A 22,595-nucleotide genomic window follows, 5' to 3' on the forward strand; every position below is an offset into this window, starting at 1 on the left:
ACCTTCTGGAGGTTGTTGCATAAGGTTAAATCTCATGGGATCCAGGGTGAGGTAGTTAAATGGATACAAAATTGGCTTGATGACAGAAGCCAGAGGGTGGTTGTAGAGGGTTGTTTTTCAAACTGGAGACCTGTGATCAGTGATGTGCCTCAGGGATCAGTGCTGGGTTCACTGTTATTTGTCATTTATATTAATGATTTGGATGAGAATATAGGAGGCATGGTTAGTAAGTTTGCAGATGACACCAAGATTGGTAGCATAGTGGACAGTGAAGAAGGTTATCTCGGATCGTAATGGGATCTTGATCAATTGGGCCAGTGGACTGACGAATGGCAGTGGAGTTTAATTCAGATAAATGCAAGGTGATGCATTTTGGTAGATTGAACCAGGGCAGGACTAATCAGTTAATGGTAGGGCGTTGGGGAGAGTTACAGAATAAAGAGATCTAGGGGTACATGTTCATAGCTCCTTGAAAGTGGAGTCATAGGTGGACAGAGTGGTGAAGAAGGCGTTCGGCATGCTTGGTTTCATTGGTCAGAACATTAAATACAGGAGTTGGGATGTCTTGTTGAAGATGTACAAGACATTGGTAAGGCCACACTTGGAATACTGTGTACAGTTCTGGTCACCCTATTATAGAAAGGATATTATTAAACCAGAAAGAGATTTACTAGGATGCCACCTGGACTTGATGGTTTGAGTTATAAGGAGAGGCTGGGTAGACTGGAACTTTTTTCTCTGGAGCGTAGAAGGCGGAGGGACGACCTTTTAGAGGTCTATAAAATAATGAGGAGCATAGATCAGCTAGATAGTCAATATCTTTTCCCAAAGATAGGGAAGTCTAAAACTAGACGGCCTAGGTTTAAAATGAGAGGGAGAGATACAAAAGGGTCCAGAGGGACAATGTTTTCACCCAGAGGGTGGTGAGTGTCTGGAACAATCTGCCAGAGGTAGTAGTAGAGGCAGGTACAATTTTGTCTTTTAAAAAGCATTTAGACAGTTACATGGGTAAGATGGGTATAGAGGGATATGGGCCAAATGCGGGCAATTGGGACTAGCTTAAGGGTTTAAATAAAAAGGTCGGCATGGACAAGTTGGGCCGAAGGGCCTGTTTCCATGCTGTAAACCTCTATCACTCTTCTCTGGTGTGATTCTGTCCTTTTTATTCTTTCCGGGGATATGGATCGCTGTCAAGGACAGCATTTGTTGCCCATTCCCAATTACCCATGAGCAGTTAAGAATCAGCCACATTGCTGTGGGTGAAGTCACATGTAGCTCAGACAAGATATGGATGGCAGATTTCCTTCCCTAATGAATGTTAATAAACCCGATGGGCTTCTAACAACAATCAATGATAGTTTAATGGTCGCCAGTACTGAAACTAGCTTTCAATTCCAGATTTTATTAACGGAATGTTTTAATTCCACCAATTTCCGTGGTGGGATTCGAACACAGGTCCCCAGGACTAACAGGGTAAACATAAGAACATAAGAACTAGGAGCTGGAGTAGGCCATTTGGCCCCTCGAACCTGCTCCACTATTCAATAAGATCATGGCTCGGGCGCGATCTTACGAGCCTTGGGCAGGCATGCCGGTAAAATTCCAGCCAACGATTCTATTCAGGAATCTCTGGACATGGATTCTGAGGTCCCTGGGTTTCTTTCCACTTCTCAGTATTGTAAGAATATTTTTTATGATTTGTTTAAATTTGCTGCAGAAATGAGCTGACTATTTACCCAATATTTTACCACACAATATAGAAACCAATCGGAGTCTGCCAATTGAGTGACTCAGGGGGATCGAGCATGAGAGCAGTTGCCTTGCAGCCAAAGTACAAACCAGTCTAAAAGCCCTTAATCGACACGGTACTGTTGGGAACGCGAGCATCAACCGGGGAAGCTGGTCTGCAAACAGATTGGTCAGAATCAGATCTGATCCAATTGGCCTGCAGTCAAATCAGCTGACTAACTCGGAATAACTATGTTTTAAATCATTCTGTGTGGTGTTTCTGGCAAGAAAGCTATAGCATTTGTGTGAAGTTGTGTCAGTTGTGATTCTTAGCATCTTGGATATTACAGTATCCTCCTTCTTATTATGTATTCCCTTGAATTATTTGCTCTGACCAAATACATAGGCTCAAATTCTCCTGTCTCGCCCGCCACAGGAATCGTAGCCGACAAGACAGAAAATTCGGCAAAGCATTCAAAGGTCTGCTGAGCTCGGGCGGGAACTTCCAGTCTTGTGGCGCACGCAGCCGGAGAATCCCACACAATCTGACATTTCCCTGGAATGAATTCTATTTGTCACTCTTTTTACTAACTGACCAGTCCATTGATATCTTCCTGCAATCTATAGCTTTCTGTCTGACTATCAACCACATAAGCCATTTTTGTATCATCCCCACTGGAAACAGCTTGGAAATAGAAAAACACTCACCAACCGTTACACTTCGCTTCCTGCCAATGAGCCAATTTTGGATCCAAGCTTGTTACTTGCCATTGGTTTTTACTTCTCTAGCCAGTCTGCCACGTGGTATGTTGTCAAAACCCCTGCTAAAATCCATGAAGACTAGATCATAAATTCTACTGTCATCGACCCTCCTTGTTAGTTCCTCAAGAAATCCAATTAAGTTAGTCAGATATGACCTTCTCTTAACAAATCTATGCTGACTGTCCTTGATTAATCCGTGCATTTCTAAAGGACAATTTATACTGCCCTCATATTTTTTTCCAATAGTTTATCCACCACGGAGGATCGACTGACTGGCCTGTAATGATTCAGTCTTATCCTTTCCTCCCCTTTTAATCCCTATTTTTTTTTAATTATAACGGATTTCAATTCCTTTCAATCATATTGCTATCTCATTCTACGGAGTTATATTCAAAAATTGCTAAGCAAAAGATACTCCTGCCAATTTAACCAAATGGCCATGACGTCCTCAGGAGGGCCGGAATCTGGAGGGCCTGGGACTTTCGGGTGTTTAGCCTGCTTCCCTTGGGATGCACCGGTGTCAGGAGAAAGGACTTAGAAGAGCTGAAGACCCCTGGGTGGAAGGCCCCAGGATGGATTCCAATGCTTCCTCCTGCCTCAGGATGCTTGTGGGCCCCTGGGACACTCAAGTTATAATCACAGGGACTAAAAACCTGACAGTCAAAAATCTGGGATAATATTCCAGAACATGGATGGGGGGATATACATTTTGAAATATTATCCCAGATTTTTGACTGTCAGGCTTTTAGTCCCTGCGATTATAACTTTGACATTATCTTCCAACGGGGATTCCTCTAATTCTGTGCAATGTTCAGATGAAAACAAGATGACAAAGGATCCAAGGCTGCTCCAGAGGCAGAGTAGCTACACCCAACGTTGCCCATGCAAGTCACATTCATAAGTAGGGGCACATCTGTCATGGTATGTGAGAGAAGAGTTGCCAATACAAGCTTCTTTTCACTGTGGTTGGTTTCCCAGCTGTAGTAATTTGCTTGAATCTTATTTCCAACCAAGTTTCACCACGGGGCCAATTCTGCCAAGTTCACCACAGGACTCTGAACATTTGAGCATCAACAATCCAGTCACAGCCCCCCATGCCCCCGTCACCCCAGCCACATGCAGCACACAGTCACAGCCCCTGGTAACACTGGAAAGCTGCAGCAATGCTATCTGCACTGTGTGCACATCTTCAGCCTTCAGCCTGAAGTGAGCAGCAGTGCTAGGATCCAGCTGCACTGCAGGACCCGAGGTCCGTGCTGCCACACGGACATCGGAGTTCGTGCACAGCAACAGCCCCCCCTTACCCTCCCACAAATTCGCAGAGACGCCACGGACCCGGGACAGCGGAATGGCCGCGACTCAAGACACAGGTAAGTACCGGGGAGCTTCTGAACGCAACGCGCCTACCCTCTCGCCAACCCTCACTGAGGAAGCGCCGGCTTCCGACTTTTATTTACCAGGTCGTTAAAAATGTGGACGCGGATTGAGCCGCACGGTGGTAAAGTGGGATTTGGTGGTAGAGTTGGGCGCGAGCTTCATTAAGTCGATTTAAATGCATGCAAATACATTTAAATTAGCGGGCCGCTGGGCCCGCGCCCGAATCGGGTGTTGGTAAAGCCGCGCTCAGCTAGGAATCGGGTGCGCACCGTGTTAAAGGCCCGACGCCCAACTTTACCACGATTTCGCGCCCGAAAGTTTTGGTGAAATTGGGCCCTATGTCTGTGATGCATGGGGTCCTTAATTATGCTGGTTGCTTTGCCGAGGCAGCGGGGAGTGTAGACGTGCTGAAGTGTTTAAAGTGTGTTTGGAAAAATGTTTGAAGGCGTGAATGTACAAATACCAATAGGTGCTACATTTCACGGGGTTCTTTATTCACTTGTCTCATGTTTCTCTGATCTCTGGAGCTGACCACAAATAGAAGGAATGGCACAGTGGACAGAAAGTGGAAATGGCAGAACCACGTATAGATATCGCTCCCTGGAAATAGGTTCTTTTGTCAGCACTAACATTTTGAAGCAGCAGAAACAGACATGTAAACCTCGAGATTAGCATTTGTGATATAAGTGGACAAATGTGTAATGTGTTGATACGACAATCTGCTCACTGCCCACTATATTTGTGGGGTCATTAACCCATTTAAAATAAATTGGTTAATACCTGCATTAAAGCAAGGCCAAAGAATTGTCACTGGAACAGGTTGAATTCTCATTCAGAAATATCAAATACACTAATCCATGCTGTAGCCACACCCTCCTGAACAGGGAATCTGTGAATAAAAATTTACCAAAGCCATAACAAAATATCCATTTTTAAATAAATAGGGGGCACCTGGTGAGATAAAATCTCCTTTCACAATTGACAACTTTAAAGAAAAAGACTCCACACCAACAATAAGTAATTTTCAGTGTCAGAAGGGCTGATTATCAGTTATTAACACAATCACTGTTGCAGAGTGGCAGCAGCCACCCCCTGCCCGATCAGCTCGCACCCCCCCCCCCCCCCATCTGCAACCCCCAGTTGGCCCTGCCACTCTCAGGCCCTGCCCCCTTGGCACTGCCTGGTATCCGGTAGGCACTGCCAGCGTGCCAGGCTGGCAGTGCCAGGGTATCAGGTGGCCAGTGCCAGGGTGCCCAGGCTGGCACTGCCAAAGGGCCATTGCCGCCCTCCTCTTGCCCTGGATGATCCTGGGCTCACTTGTAATATTTAAATGCTCCTTAACAAAGCATTTAAATATTGAGATCAGCTTTGCGCCCCTGGGCACAAGAGCTGCTGGCAGCTCTTGCTAGGCGAGGCTTGCATCCCTGGGGCGCGGGGCTGATCTCGCTGGATATCCGGTGCCGCTAAGATCGTGAGAGGCGAGAAATCGGCCGGCGGGGCGAGAAGGTAAGATCGCGGCCCTAGTTTATTAATTGTGTAAGTACTCGCCTAAATGTTTCAGAGGCTTCAATTCACATCCTTTTCGCAAATGCAGCAACTTCATGACATTTAAAGCTTGTCACTGGTGAGGCAGACAATAAAATTGCTGTTTTTGTGCAGGTAACAATGGAGAAGCGCTACTGGAAAAGCGATGTTTGATATTGGCGTTTAACTGAGCATTTGTCCTTTCCTGAAGCTGTGGTAACATTCACAGATAAATAACCTTGAGCTAGATCTGGCCGAGATTTTATTACCTTCAATCAGCTTTGAAGTAAAAGTTATAAAATTTAAATATCCGGTACAGTTGGTATTCAAATAAGTGTTGGGTCACTAATTATGTTATTCAAGTATCTCTGTGTAAATATCTCATGATTAAGAAATAAAATTGACTTCTAAATAAATGATTATTGTACCCTTTAATAATATTTGCTTGCGCTTTAATTTGCTAAAATGTCCATCCAAATGTTAAACATCATTAATCAGCAAACAGAATATTATCGGTGAATAAATATTAAACAGATTTTTTCAGCTTTACTGAGTCATTTACAAGACCTTCACGCATTGAAAATGTAATCTTGACTTGAGGGTTGCAATTTAATATTCGCACAGCACCATTTTCAAGCAACCCACACATATGAGTGTTGATTTTTTTTCTTTAAATCATTTTGTAGAGAATGGATTCCGAGTAGTAAACATGCTTACAAATTTTGGAACTGCACTTTTCAGGATTTTCTTCATCATTTGTTTTATATTTGTTTATTTATATGGACCATTAAATGAAATTGCACGGGTAATCTAGCTTTGCTTTAAATCAGGATGGACTAATGTAAAACAATGTTCTGTTTTTATTCCTTGAATTTGCTTTGGAGCAACAGGTTCTGGTTCGCGCTGACTCATTGTACTTAAGTATCATCAGTTGGACTCTAAAAAGCCTCCTGACGGGAGCAGCCATATTGTTAGAAAACACAATGGTTTCCTCTTATATCAGAATCACAGAAATGTAGAGTGCAGAAGGAGGATATTTGGCTTTGTTGGTTACTATATATCATCAGGGCTATTTCAGAATTAACTGAAGCGCTCCATGGTGGCACAGTGGTTAGCACTGCTGCCTCGCAGCGCCAGGGACCCGGGACAACTTGGGTAGTTGTCTGTGTGGCATTTGCACACCGTGTCCATGTGGGTTTCCTCCGGGTGCTCCGGTTTCCTCCCACAATCCAAAGGTGTGTACGTTAGGTGGATTGGCCAGGCTAAATTGACCCTTAGGGCATTTTTTCCAACCACACTCACCCCAAGACTGAAAAATCCCACTTGACGTCAACGGATCTTTGAATGGTTCTGACCCGGCTGCTATGATCCCCTTGGCGGGCTGGATGGGAAAATTCCGCCTTTAGTGTCAGATTCTATGATTCTAACTCAGTGGTTCCTAAACATTTTTCACTGGGCCGCACTTTTGGAATAAAAATTTGCTCGCGCCACACCGAATTTTTTATTGATAAGAAATACATTCAAAAACAAAAAAAAACAACTCCTAGCAGAGCTTGATGCATAACATAGAACACAACTACTTTATAATATGATCATGGGACATCGTCCTCAGCATCACTTGATGCTCTTGCTCTCACTTTGGAAAAATATCTATCCATGTTTAAATGTTTCTTTGATTTTCCATGAATCTTCCCGCCACACTTGCCATCCTCTCTCGCCGCACCAGTGTGGCGCGCCGCACCCTTTGGGAACCACTGTTCTAACTGAACAAAGCAACTCGGTCAACTGAATGTTTAATGACATGAGAAAAAAAATCCAGCATTGGGAGGGGTAAGGTGTTTATTCTTTATTGCTACCCCACATCTCTCCATACCAGCATCAAGAGATGATTTGACTGGGGAGATGATGCTACCTGCCAATTATATCTCCTCTGTCTCCTGTCCGGTTACTGGATAAGAATCGCAATGTCACTGTCTGCATGTGCAATAGAGGCACGGAATACTTGCATATCAAAATGTATGTTGGTTTGGTTCACTAGAGGAGGAAAGCTATGTGTTAAAACATTACCATAAGAACTTGTGCAAATAGGTTTAGCTTTTCCTGCATTGCCGGGGAATATTAATGACAGAGTACAATATTTTATGATTATTGTAATTGAATTAGATATTAGAGGCTGAACATGCTTCAATATGTTCACCAGATCAAATAAGACACTTTCTCTGATTATGTCAACTTGCACTTTAAAAGAAAATCAGTGAAATTAATGTATATATATCGCCTGGAGTTAACTGTTTAATAGTAGTATTTGTATATCACAGTTGAATCAATTATTTTAGGGGAGAGATTAACACATTTAAAACAAGTGGATTCTGGTTTGTGTTAAAATGGGAAAAAGGACTATCATTTGAATCTGCGGAGCACCACTGATTTGATTTGATATATTATTGTCACATGTATTAACAGAGTGAAAAGTATTGTTTCTTACACGCTATACAGACAATACATACTGTTCATAGAGAAGGAAACGAGAGAGTGCATAATGTAGTGTTACAGTCATAGCTAGGGTGTAGAGAAAGATCAACTTAATGCAAGGTAAGTCTATTCAAAATTCTGACAGCAGCAGGGAAGAAACTGTTCTTGAGTCAGTTGGTACGTGACCTCAGACTTTTATATCTTTTTCCCGAAGGAAGAAGGTGGAAGAGAGAATGTCCAGGGTGCGTGGGGTCCTTAATTATGCTGGCTGCTTTGCCGAGGTAGCGGGAAGTGTAGACAGAGTGAATGGATGGGAGGCTGGTTTGCGTGATGGATTGGGCTACATTCACGACCTTTTGTAGTTCCTTGCGGTCTTGGGCAGAGCAGGAGCCAAAACAAGCTGTGATACAACCAGAAAGAATGCTTTCTATGGTGCATTTGTAAAAGTTGGTGAGAGTTGTAGCTGACATGCCAAATTTCCTTAGTCTTCTGAGAAAATAAAGCTGCTGGTGGGCTTTCTTAACTATAGAGTTGGCATGGGGGGACCAGGACAGGCTGTTGATGATCTGGACACCTAAAAACTTGAAGCTCTCGATCCTTTCTGCTTTGTCCCGGGTGATGTGGACTGGGGCATGTTCTCCTTTACATTTCCTGAAGTCGATGACAATCTCCTTTGTTTTGTTGACATCGAGGGAGAGATTATTGTTGTCGCACCAGTTCACCAGATTCTCTATCTCATTCCTGTACTCTGTCTCGTCATTGTTTGAGATCCGACCCACTACGGTGGTATCATCAGAAAACTTGAAAATTGAGTTGGAGGGGAATTTGGCCACACAGCCATAGGTTTATAAGGAGTATAGTAGGGGGCTGAGGACACAGCCTTGTGGGGCACCGGTGTTGAGGATGATCGTGGAGGAGGTGTTGTTGTCTATCCTTACTGATTGTGGTCTGCGAGTTAGGAAGTTCAGGATCCAGTCGCAGAGGGAGGTGCTGAGGCCCACGGAGTTTGGAGATGAGTTTCATGGGAATAATAGTGTTGAAGGCTGAGCTGTAGTCTCACCTGCATTCACAGGTGACAATCACTTTGTGCCTCAATTAGTTATAAGGACATTTTTAAAAATAAATCTTTAAATAGAGCTGTTTGGACCTCACCAATTTTTACAGACATACCAAAGAAAGCATCCTTTCCGGATGTATCACAGCTTGGTATGGCTCTTGTTCTGACCAAGACTGCAAAAAACTACAAAGGGTTGTGAACATAGTCCAGTCCATCACACAAACCAACCTCCCATCCATTGGCTCCGTCTACACTTCCTGTTGCCTTGGGAAAACAGCCAGCATAATCAAGGATCCCCCCTCAGCAACAACACCAACATTGGGGCACTGTCCCCCTCCACCACAATGCTAACATCATGACACCCCTCCCCAAAGGCATTTGTGCTCTCCCTTCACACCCACCCCTCACAGGCATAGGGGATCTACCCCAACCCCCACCACACATAAGGGAAACTCCTCCAAATTGGGTACCCCAGAGGGTCCACCACTGGCAGTGCCAACTTGCCACAGCCACTGTCAGGGTGGCACTGGACAGCCATGTCCCTCACCACCAGGGGGCATTACTTACCTCCATGCCCCAGGCACGGTCATTATGACTGGTTTCCAGTTTTGAAAATCAGTAACAACTTGCGCTGGTGTGACGTGATGCTGACTGGGTGGGAAGATGGGTCGTGGGCGGATGTTACGGTGTCGAGGCCAGTAAGTAGATGTTAATATATTGAAATTTATGGAAATCAGGTTCATGCCCTTTTTGGAGCTAACCTGATCAAGTCACCAGCGGGAGGCAGGGAAGATCTCAAACTAAAACCTTACCGGCACAAATTCCGTTTTTGGCCACTCGCAAGATTTAGCGACGATTACGGGATTTGTACCCAGATTCAATGGGGTTGCTTGGCCATTGATAGCACGGTAAATAATGATTTGGGTTCTTCAAACGTACAACATGTTATATGCTCTGCTCTCCCTTCACCAGACTTCAGCGTTCTCAACTTTGAAAGCATATGCTAACCAAGATAAGTGAATCGATTATAAGTCATTTCCAGCACTCCTGCAGGGATGCTGTCATTTGGATTTGCACACTGCATTCTGCTCAGTGAGTATAAACCTCCTGATTTCTTCCAGGTCTGAGCAGTTGTGAAGTGAAGCTAGTTCCCAGGTCATCAAACCACAAACACCGACTAAGTCAAAAACCACAAACTACTTTAGACTATAAAATGTCTGAAGTATGTATTCTGGAAAGGAGAGTATTCATACCATGGATATTCCTCACCGATGTGAGAAGCCATTATCTCTGGGTCTTTCCTGATGAAAGTCTTTGGAGACTATTATCTGGATCATCGTCCTGTAGATGTGTCAGGAGATCCAGATATGTATGTGGCAAAGTGATGTGTGAAACCCGTTCAGTTCTGGTATCGGCTGATCACACTAACAAGTCTTCTTTCATCTTGTATCACATCATCGATAAATACTGAGGTAAACTGATGTCTTTACCAATGATCTGATAGCGTAGAATGCTCACCTTGTTAGATAATTCCTCCAAATTTAATTCACACCGTGATGATGAAAATATAGTTATGATGATCCTTATTTTAATTTGACTTGGTGACAACCACAGCATTTTATAGTTTTGGACACGGTCTTTTTTTCCCCTGAGCTCTGCTGGGCGTTTCTACTGTTCAAATGCTTTAAGCACAGCTGGTATCAAGCTGCTGAAACTGAGATAACCTAGTCTTGCCTCCACCTGAACCCTTTTTCTCTTTTCTTCCCAAAGGACACTAGTAGAAGTCACTGAAAAACAGGGGAGACGGTGGCGTAGTAGTATTGTCACTGAACTAGTAATCAGGACCCAGGGTAAAGCTCTGGGGACCCGGATTCGAATCCCACCATGGCAGATGGGTGAAATTTGAATTCAATAAAAATCTGGAATTAAAAGTCCAATGATGACTATGAAACCATTATCAATTGTTGTAAAAACTCTAATGTCCTTTAGGAAAGGAAATCTGCCATCCTTACCTGGTTTGGCCTACATGTGACTCCAAAGCCACAACAATGTGGTTGACTCTCAACTGTCCTCAGGCAACTAGGGACAGACAGCCAGCCAGCGACACCCATGTCCCAGGAATGAATTAAAAAAATTAAAATTAAAAAAGCTCACGCAAAAGAATATCAGTAAGAAGTCTCACACCAGGTTAAAGTCCAAAGGTTAATCTGGAATCATGAGCTTTCGGAATACTGCTCCTTCCTCAGGTGAGTGTTGGACTTTAACCTGGTGTTGTGAGACTTCTTACTGTGCCCACCCCAGTCCAACGCCAGCATCTCCACATCAAAAGAATATCATCATACATGGAACTTATCTTAATGACCACAGCAGGTGGATGAGCAAGACACAAACAATGACTGCATTCTACTAACAGGAAATCACTCTGTGCCATGTTTACATGTATTCAAATTCATTTGAGTATTCAAATTAAGCATTCACACATTTTCTCAGTGTTGCAGTAATAATGTGGGATGCAGCGAATGAGATTAACTACAAAATATGCTTTCACTCAAAGAGATGGATAGTTTGCCACCTGTAGTGTGATTACGTCTCAGTGAGATACCTCGTTGGCGGCTCCTCAACAATTAATTTTCTTTATCAAATGAGGATAGATTAGCTTTCTTGGTTTTTCCGGAGAGCTGGCTGATGTGTGTTCAGGAATCGCTTCTATTGTTCTTCTCTGAACGTTTCCCACTGCCATTATTGGGCAGAACAGCATGAATTATCTGCTCAGTGGTAATGTACTGTTGTACAAATGGGGGAGGATTTCCTGCATCTGCTGGGATGAAAGTATACGTTTACAATTTCATGACATCTAGTGTCTGGAGGAACCCTTCACCATGCTATGGCTTGCATGCAAATTATCATTCAACAGAAATCAAAATGAAAGTAACGCCAAAATCTTTAATAGATTAAAGAGTTGAATTTCTATAGGGCTCTCATGATCATCTGTCATAATCCCTGCAGGAACCCCAGAACATGGTGTGAACTCCATTAACAGTTGACTTTCCAGTAATGTTGGCCGGAATTCTCCTGCAATTGTAGCGGGTGGATTGCGGACAATGGAAGGCCCATTGACAGTCGGGTGGAAATTCCCGGCTTTTAGACCAGCGCGGCCAGAGAATTCCTTCATTTCATGTGACATGAGTTCAGATTTTGACTTTCAGTCCAATTCTCTCCTTCTATTGGGTTGATTCATAAACCATACAAAACAATTGAGTGGTATAGCATGTAGTAACAGTTGTGGTAAAATTTTAGGAAATAATTTTCAATTCACATGAGTATAATTATTGTTAGGAGTCACATCACAGCAACTATCTAACCACAGATTCCCTATCTGGTCAGTGTCTGTCATGAATTAGAAACATTGAAATCCCTTCGGGTATCCCCTATTAAAAAACATTTAGGTACAAATCATTCTTTTAGTTTTCATCACACATACCGTCGGGCAGCTGTTTCCAGCCTTCTCTTCCAGGAATCCGACCTGGCAAAGTTTCTTCTCATTCCGTAACCAATATTCTGCAGAGTCCAATAAACTATTACTGCACAAGACCTGTTGAAAGAGAAAATCAATTTATCTTTGTTTCAAACTGCATATTTGTTTCACCGTCAGCAAGTGTGTGCATCACAATTCAAGGCTGCTGCCCATGAGAATGCTTTTTATTTCAATCATAGGAAAAGGGGCGTGAACTTTTTAAACATGGAAAAGCCGGTGAGTTGTGGGCATAAGTCACCACTTGGGCCTGCGGTTCACTGGCAGCAACAGAGTTGGCTCAGAGAAGAACATAAGAACTAGGAGAAGGAATCACAGCCAGAATTCTCCGGCCGTTCACGCCAGTCCCGCCAGCCGCGCACCCCCGCCCATGAGTTTCGCATCGGCGTGGGGCGACATCAGTGGGAAACTCCACTGACAGCAGGAGGACCAGGGAATTCCACTGCCCGCGCACAGCGCGCCACTGGCAGGGAGGCCAGAGGATCTCACCCCACATCTTTGAATTCATGTATCAGGCAACCTGATCCCTCCGCACCAGAGTTCTGTAGTCTCGCTACTTTAAATAATATATTGCCTTTCTATTTTTCCTGTCGAAGTGGTAAAGTTCACATTTTCTCCACATTATACGCCATCTGGTGAATTTTCCCCCACTCATTTAATCCATCTGTAGGCTCTATGGCCGGAACTCTACCGCCTCGCCTGCCACGGAATCGGCGGGGGTCCGACAATGGAAAGCTCCGTTGACCTCAGGCAGGAATTTACAGCCTCGCCCAAGCGAGGCATAAAATCCGGCCCTCTGTCCTCTTGACAAACTTATTTAACCAATATATTTTTGTGTCATCAGCAAATTTCGCAACCATACATTCGATACTTTCATCCAAGTCATTGTTATAGATTGTAAATAATTGAGAAGACAGCACTGACCCATGTGGCACTCCATTAGTAATAATGTACCAACCTTAAAAATGACCCATTTCACCCTACTCTCTGCTTCTGTTAGCTAACCAATCATCTATCCATGTTAATATGTTACCATTACACCATGAGCTTTTATCTTGTGTAGTGACCTTTTGTGTTGCACATTGTGCCTTTTAGAAATCTAAATAGATCACATCCATAGGCTCTCCTTTACCTATCTTCTTATTATTTCTTCAAAGAACTCTAATAAATTTGTCAAACTCAATTTCTCTTTCAATATACCATGTTAACTCTGCCTGATTGTGTAATGATTTTCTAAATGCTCTGCTATTTATTATCTTTTTGTGAATTGATTCTCACATTTTTCCCATGACAGATGTTAACCAAAGCAGCCTGTAGTTTCCTGCTTTCTGTCTCCCTCCTTTCTTGAATGCCGGTGTACATTAGTGATTTTCCAATCCGCTGGGATGGAAATTTTGATGGAGGGAATTAGAGATATTGGGGGAAATTTTAACTTTTCGATCTGTTGGGATTGAAGGGACCAAGTGGCAGAAAATTTCAAAATCAGGATGTCTCTGCATGCTAATAACATTGGCATGTTAATAACTTCACAGTGTGTGTGTGTTGTGTGTGTGTGTGTGTGGGTGTGTGTGTGTATGTCTGTGTGTGTATGTCTGTGTGTGTGTGTATGTGTGTGTGTGTGTATGTGTGGGTGTATGTGTGTGTGTATGTATGCGCTGTGACAGAGAGTTTCCCCTGCCTCAAATTCAGCATGATTGACCAGCTTGGCTTCTAGTTGGTGGGGAACATGAGAGCAGAGGCTGTGGGGTTAGATAATCCAAACCAGGACTGGAGGGAAGTGGAAGGTGCTCAGATCCAGGGGAGGAACAGCATTCAAAACCCGGAAAGGGGGCTAGAAGCCTTGGATGGATAGAAGGGTGTGGGGGTTCAATCCCAGGATTCATGATGGGATGTTTCATCCAGGGAAGGGTGGAGGTCATTGCAGTTAAATGCCACCAGGGGCAGTTTAGCCTTGAGGGTCAGGACTATTGGAGGCCACATGGATGAGTGGGGGGGCGGGGGGGAGGAACGATTTGGGTCTTCGGGGAGGCAGAGCAGATTGTGGGGTGGGGAGATGATCAGAGGCCTTGGGATGTGGCAGTGTGGTGAGGGGGGGAAGAGATCGGAAGCTGTGGGGTGGCAGGTGATCAGAAGCCTTGGGGAGTGGCGGTGGGGCGGGGGGGATCGAGATTGGAGGCTTGACGGTGAGGGGAAGACATGGTGGGGGAGATTGGAAGGGTGAGGGATGGCGTTTCTGATTGTGGGGGACTGGCACAGTCTTCACCATCCAGTAGCTGGCAGGTTTCTCAAGGGAAGGGAAACAAATCCACCTTGAACTAAATTTAAAAGGCTGCAAAATTTTTTTAAATTCAATCCTGGAATGTGGGCGTGCTGGCTGGGCCAGCATTTATTGCCCATCCCTGAAGGCAGTTAAGAGTCAACCACATTGGTGTGGAGTCACATGTAGGCCAGACCAGGTAAGGATGGCAGATTGCCTTCCCTAAAGCACATTAATATACTAGACGGACTTTTACAACAATCAACAATGGTTTCATGATCATCATTAGACTTTCTTAATTCCAGATTTTTTATTGAGTTCAAATTTCACCATCTGCTGTGGTGGGATTTGAACCCATGTCCCCAGAGCTTTACCCTGGGTCTCTGGATTACCAGTCCAGCTACAATACCACCACGTCACCACCTCGTTATAATATTTAAATTGCCAAATTGCCTTCTGGGAATGGGTTAGCTGCTTATCTCGCCTGTATTAAAGCCAGCTGTGGGGTAACTGAAACTAATTTGTGGTCAGATTCTGGTTTTTAAAGTGAATCTCCCACCTGACCCAACCCTATCCATTGTTTTGTGTTAAAATAAAGAGGGAGAGGTCATGGAGGGATTTAAAAATAAGGAAGGGTATTTGCGGCCTTAGAGGACTAGGAGCCAGTCAGAATTGAGGTGATGGGCGCGTGAGACCTGGGACTGGATTTCCATGTTTCCGTCCATGTTGGACAGCATGAACTCTTAGGAAATTTGTCATTCAAACAAAGGCACTCAAATTTCACTTCGCGTCATAGGACCCTATTTTACCATTTTAATTTTAAGTGCTGGGCGGACTTGAAACTGGGAGTGTTTCAGATCCGACTTTTAGACCCTTTCTCAGGCACCCCCATATGCACTCTGCCTGAAAAAATATCAGCAATTTTGAGTCACGTGGCAGAAGCCTGTGGGCGGGACTTAACCCACCCAAAACCCTGCAGTTCCGATCGGAGCCTTCAACTGTGCATGCACAATAAAAAAATAGAAAAACGTTCCCCTGCCACATCGCTCCCGGGCCGGATAATGCCTTCCCCCTGGCCCCCACAGACATTGTGCCACCCCCTTCTCCCCCACTGATCACACGCAGAGTGGCAGTAGACCCCCCTTCCTTCCCACCAATCACACGTAGAATGGCAGTGGACCCCTGCCCCCCGTCCCCGCCCCCGTCCCCACCCCCACCAGAGAGCAATCTGACCCACCTCCGTCCCCCCTTCACTACCAATCTAAGTCAGAGAGCTGCCGGAAGCTCTGAACTTATCTCCTCAGAAGCTGGAGCGCCCGAATCAGACCTTTGCGAACCATGTCTGTTTCATGCCGAATCTGGATGGGCGAACGCGGTGGTAAAGGGGGAAATGCCGGTAAGTTTGGGCGTGCAGCCCATTGAGTCAATTTAAATGCATGCAAATGCATATAACTTGATGTTGCGTCTGTTTCGGGCGCGGTCCCGGTGACTTTATACCACCACGTCACCACCTCGTTATAATACTTAAATTGCCAAATTGCCTTCTGGGAGTGGGTTAGCTGCCCGTCTTGTCTGTATTAAAACCAGCTTCGGCCATTGGTAAAGGGGGAACCGGTGCGGAGGCGGGCGCGGATTGCACTACTCGCCTTTTGCCTCACTTTACCAAGTTTTCGTGACCGAAAACAGGCGCAACTTGATGGTAAAATCAGACCCATAGAGTCATAGAGGTTTACAGCATGGAAACAGGCCCTTCGACCCAACTTTTTCATGCCGCCCAGTTTTTACCATTAAGCTAGTCTCAATTGCCTGCATTTGGCCCATATCCCTCTATACCCATCTTACCCATGTGACTGTCTAAATGCTTTTTAAAAGACAAAATTGTATCCACCTTTACTACTACCTCTGGCAGCTTGTTCCAGACACTCACCACCCTCTGTGTGAAAAAATTGCCCCTCTGGACCCTTTTGTATCTCTCCCCTCTCACCTTAAACCTATGCCCTCTTGTTTTAGACTCACCGACCTTTGGGAAAAGATGTTGACTATTGACCTTATCTATGCCCCTCATTTTTTATAGACCTCTATAAGATCACCCCTAAGTCTCCCTATTCAAAAACACAACTCCTCCTCCTCTCTTACCTCCTGTTCTAGCTTTCCTACAGCATCTGTATCTTGGAACATTGAGCTGCCAGTCCTGTCTCTCCCTTATATTGTTTCAGTAATAGCTATAATATCCCAGTGCCATGTACCCACCCATGCCCTGAGTTCATCTGCCTTGCCCGTCAGGCCTCCTGTATTGAAATAAATGCAGTTTAATCTAGACTTCCCTTGCTCTCTGCCCCGCTGTTGAAAACAAGAAGTAATGTAGAGTAATGTTTATGGTCAGAATCTTAACTCAGTTTTCAATAAGATGTTGAGATCTGACTCATGATCAGTTTATAGCGCCAGGTTTGCCCATTCCATATTAATATTGCCAAATTGGAAAGGGATGCAGAATTCCTGGCACAGCAGCTAACTTACAGAGCTGATGCTGCCTAGCCTGTAAGGTAGCTTTCATCACTTTCACCCTATGAGAAATAAAGTTCTTCAAACATTTCATGCCATGTAAAGACTTTTATATTTTTGATTTCCACACATTCTTTAGGAATTTTCCCCTGGTTTCTCCCATTTCACTGTCAAAGCTATTGCATTGGAGAGCGAGAAAAGCTCTCCCAGGAAATTGCCACCAATTTTATTTCCTCGTTGGTCAATTTCATCTTATCTGTTAGTTTTCGTAAACATGTTCCATCGTTTATAACTCAGTTCACAGCCTGAAGTTCACAAAAAATTAAGGAATGCTTGAGCATAAATAAAAAGGATCAAATCCTGCACTCTGACTTCTACATGTTTTACATGTGCCTCATGTGTCCAAGGACTGGTGTGTCAAGAATTAGCCTGTTCGATCACGTGAAGAGACATGGCAAAAATCTTGCAATGAGAAAGGATGGACTGGTTTCCTTTTATTCAACCTCCTCAGTTGGTCATAACAAGGGTTTCCGTCCCTTTTGGATGAGAATATGCCTTTATCAAATCAGAATATTTTTAACTATTTAAGCTGTCAGGAATAAGGAGCCAATCAACCTAGGTTTTCTTGAGTCAAAGAAGGAACCAATTATTAACTTCTAAACCCCAGAAAAATAATAAAAACACATTAAGCATTCGGCCCTCATGCAGTTATTAGGTATCAGAAATAAAAGGAGTTAGAATCCAATAAACAAAAGGTAGAATTAATATACGGTTAAGTGTCCTTTGATTGTCCTTGAGCCATAGATTCTATGTGGTCGATTGTTGTTTCGTGGATGCCTTCAGATGTTGAGGATATTGAAATTATTATGAGATCTCGGGTCGCTGGTCGGTTTATGGTAGAGCTGTTTTCTCTATCTGAGAGACATACTTATTCCAAAAGACACAGGGAGAAAGCAGGCCTCAGCTTGTTTCCTCTGCTGAAGACTTTTTGAATGCTGCTCGTGTTACTTCAAATCTCTCTCTGGAGGCTGGCAGCCTTGCCTTGAAATACTTCACCCATTGTGTATTGCCAAGAGGTTTTGGGTGGGTCTGTCTGTGGCAGCCATTGTTGCGATATCCAGTACTTTGCACCTTAATGTCCCTGCCTCAGAATTTCGAAGGACATCTGGATTATAGAAAATGTCTCTCTCTTCACACTCCTCAAAGGGCAATATTTTGATTTCTCACCTTTACGTTGCAATGTGGCCTTGCATTTTTAAGCAGATTGCTCTGTCTCAGTGCAAATCACAACATTTCCATTCAGTTGAAAGTTGAAACATCATCATGGGAATTTTCTGACCATTCACACCAGTGGGATTTTCCCATCCCGCTGCAGTGAACAGAGATTGGATTTGTTGTCAAATTCTCCGTCTTCGCTGCAGTAGGAGCGTGGTGTGAACGGGTGGTAAGATCGTGCCCCATATTTTCAAAAATAAAGGGGCATAAATAGCATCATAATATCCTGAAGAGACACCGGGGCAAATTTTCCCATTCCACCCGCCATGGAAATTATAGCGGGTGAGGGGCGAACCATGGACTTTGGGCGGGATTTTCTGGTTTCAAAGAACAAAGAAAATTACAGCACAGGAACAGGCCCTTTGGCCCTCCAAGCCTGCATTGACCATGTTGCCCGACTGAACTAAAACCCCCTACCCTTCCGGGGACCATATCCCTCTATTCCCTTCCGATTCATGTATTTGTCCAGACGCCCCTTAATACTCACTATCGTACCTGCTTCCACTACCTCCCCCAGCAGCAAGTTCCAGGCACCCACCACCTTCTGTGTAAAAAGCTTGCCTCTTACATCTCCTTTAAACCTTGCCCCTCGCACCTTAAACCTGTGTCCCCTAGTGATTGATCCTTCCACCCTGGGAAAAAGCTTCTGACTATCCACTCTGTCCATGCCCCTCATAATCTTGTAGATCAGGTCGCCTCTCAACCTCCGTCGTTCCAGTGAGAACAAGCCAAGTTTCTCCAACCTCTCCTCATAGCTAATGCCCTCCATACCAGGCAACGTCCTGGTAAATCTTTTCTGTACCCTCTCCAAAGACTCCATAATTTCTGGTAGTGTGGTGACCAGAATTGAACACTATATTCCAAGTGCGGCCTAACTAATGTTCTATAAAGCTGCGACATGACTTTCGGAGCGAGCACGGCCGGAAAATCCCACTCCATCATCTTTGAATCAAAGAACCCACCATAACAATGACCATCATGGAAGATTTGGCCATTGGATTCAGATGCAGCAGAATGACTGATTCCTGGCAATATCTTCTTCCCTTTCTCAGGAATTGGAGATTTGTCAGGAACAGCAGCTTTCACCACCCAGCTGACTGAACATACTTTTACTGCTGTCAGCATCTCAGATTCTGGCTGTAACCCAGATCATCACTGGCAAAACACACTCCATTATCTTTAAATATTTCATTAATATTCATTAGCGATCCCCCGCAATAGCTCATCACAGACTATTCTAAATCCCTCTAAGTAATATTTAAGAAATAATACCCAATCAAACAGGAGGTTTTGATTTAATAGAATCATAGAATTCCTACAGTGCAGAAGGTCCATTTGGCCCATCGAGCCTGCACCGACCACAATCCCACCCAGGCCCTATTCCCATAACCCCACACATTTACCCTGCTAATCCTCCTGACACTAGGGTCAATTTAGCACGGCCAATCAACCTAACCTGCACATCTTTGGACTGTGGGAGGAAACCGGAGCACCTGGAGAAAACCCACACAGACACAGGGAGAATGTGCAAACTCCACACAGACAGTGACCTGAGGCCGGAATTGAACCCGGGGTCCCTGGCTCTGTGAGGCAGCAGTGCTAACCACTGTGCCACCATGCCGCCCCATTTGGTTTATTTGGTGAATTCTGAGACATTTTGTAATTTACACGACCTGACTTTGCAAGCTAATAATAATATTTGCCCTGAAGGGGAAGAGTTCCAATTACTTTAAATATGAAAAGAAATAAAATTGCACTCTCTACAACCAAAGTGAAGATAAATGTGTAAATTCCTCTATTATAATAATGGATAAAGGAATATCGAACTAATATCAGAGGCCTTCGTTCACGATTGTCATCAAAAGATAGAAAGATTAAATCATACAGCCCAGAAAGAGGCCATTCAGTCCATCCATCTGTGCAGGCTCAAGTTGTTCAATTAGTCCCACCAGTCTACTCTAATTCTGTAAGCTCTGAAAGTTGCTCCTTTTTAAAAAATTTGCAGCAACTATTACTATTGTAAAGCTGCTAAAAAGATTAATTTTTGTTAAATGGCAAGAGAAATGATCAAACACAATGGGCGGGATTTTCCGGCTGCTCTTGTCCCCAAGGCCGGAAATTCCGAGGTCAATGGACCTTTGCACGGTCCACCCCCGGCCGCTACAATTCCTGTGGTGGGCGGGACTGGAAAATTCCACCCAATAAGTTTTTTCAGAGAGATAAAGTTCTTTGAAAGCAAGATTTGCAGGAGGTGCATTGGGAGCAGCAGATTAGACTTTCAGATCTACCTGACTGTCTCTAGTTTGGAGTTTGCAAACTTTTTAATGCTTACAGATTAGTAACATCACGTCCTATATTTTCCCATGATGCTGATCTCTCTAATATTGGCATTCAATATCCATGGGGGAAAGGACCTTGGTGAGTGAAATAGATGAGTTGGATGGTGGAGGCTTTCTCTCTCTTATAATGTAGTAGCGAACTTAAATGAAATGAAAACAGCTTTTAGCGTTACATAACAGAGCCAGGCACTGCAATTACACTCAAGTCAATGCAGTCAAATGGGAAGCACAGTGCCAATTTTTTAAATTATGTAATGGCCATCACCAATCCAACTCATCTCCTTGTTTCATTTTCAAACTCTGGCAATTCTGCAATTGCAATGACATCTTTGGACAGTGGGAGGAAACCGGAGCACCCGGAGGAAACCCACGCAGACACGGGGAGAATGTGCAAACTCCACACAGACCGTAACCCGAGGCCAGAATTGAACCTGGGTCCCTGGCGCTGTGAGGCAGCAATGCTAACCAATGTGCCACCCCAAGAAGACGAAAGGTTAGCATGGCCAATACATTCTTTTGAGGAAAATGAAATGAATTTTAAACAGTGGATGTAGCTGCTGGCAACAGGCACACACAGCCTGACTGTGATGCCAGTTGATCTTCCTTGCATGTTCCCCCATGCCCTTTCCATGCCTCCTACATCAGTCATGCTCACTTACCCAGTATGCGCTATGTACAAAACCAACAAACCATGTAATAATTTATGGGTATTATTTCTTAAATATTACTTAGAGGAATTTATAGAAAGGGTGCGAAGGAAATTTCCTAAAATGGTGCCAGTGGTGAGGGACATCAGATGAGAGGAGTAACTGAAGATGGTGGATTGTTCTCCTTACCAGCAAAGAAGATGAAGGGAAGATTTAATAGGGGATTTCAAAATCATGAAATATTTTAATAAAATTAATTCGGAGAACCGGTTTCTGTGGGGGGCCAGCAAGCAGAGATTTAAGCTGATTGGTAAAAAGCACCAGAGGCGACATGAGGAATTTGTTTGTTTAAATACAGCCAGTTGATGTCTTCTGGAATCATAGAATCCCTACAGTACAGAAGGAGGCCATTCAGCCCATCAAGTCTGTACCGACCAGAATACCACCCAGACCCTATTTCCATAACCCTACATATTTACCCTGCTAATCCCCCTGACACTAGGGTCAATTTAGCATGGCCAATCCACCTAACCCGCACATCTTTGGACTGTGGGAAGAAACTGAAGCACCCGGAGGAAATCCACGCAGACACAGGAAGAACATGCAGACTCCACACATACAGTACCCAAGGCTGGAATCGAACCTAGGACCCTGGCGCTGAGAGGCAGCAGTGCTAACCACTGTGCCACCATGTCGCTACCGTGAACTATCTGAAAGTGAGTTGGAAGCATATTCAATTGCAACATTCAAAAGAGAATTGGCTGAATGCTTAAAGGGAACAGAAATGACATTGCTATGGGAAAAGATTGGGGGAGTAGTAGGATTAACTGAATACAAAAGAACTGGTATAGGCACATTGGGCCGAATGGCCTTCCCAATGCTGCACTATTCTATGGACAGGATCTTCCAGTCTCACCGACGGCGACTCCCCCCCATGGCAGGTTTCCTGATGGTGGGACAGGCAATCAATGCAAAATAGCGTAGACATTGGCGGATGATCCCGCCGGTTGCCAATGGTGAGCCGCCTCTACAGCCGGAAAACACACCACGGGGGGGAGGCAATAGCCGAGTGGTATTATCGCTAGACTATTAATCCAGCAACTCAGCTAATGTTCTGGAGACC

At 44.3% G+C, this 22,595-nt stretch overlaps 1 protein-coding gene across 1 annotated transcript in view; it reads right to left on the minus strand.

The window, feature by feature from the left end:
• Positions 1–22,595, minus strand: part of sphkap (SPHK1 interactor, AKAP domain containing) — a 138,197-nt gene that overhangs the window by 60,174 nt on the left and 55,428 nt on the right. Inside the window, exon 4 of the mRNA XM_078204122.1 lies at positions 12,402–12,512. Coding sequence (XP_078060248.1) covers positions 12,402–12,512 — 111 coding nt within the window. The remainder of the gene's footprint in view (positions 1–12,401; positions 12,513–22,595) is intronic.

The sequence above is a fragment of the Mustelus asterias genome, chromosome 3, assembly GCF_964213995.1.
Source record: "Mustelus asterias chromosome 3, sMusAst1.hap1.1, whole genome shotgun sequence".
Classification (NCBI taxonomy): domain Eukaryota; kingdom Metazoa; phylum Chordata; class Chondrichthyes; order Carcharhiniformes; family Triakidae; genus Mustelus; species Mustelus asterias.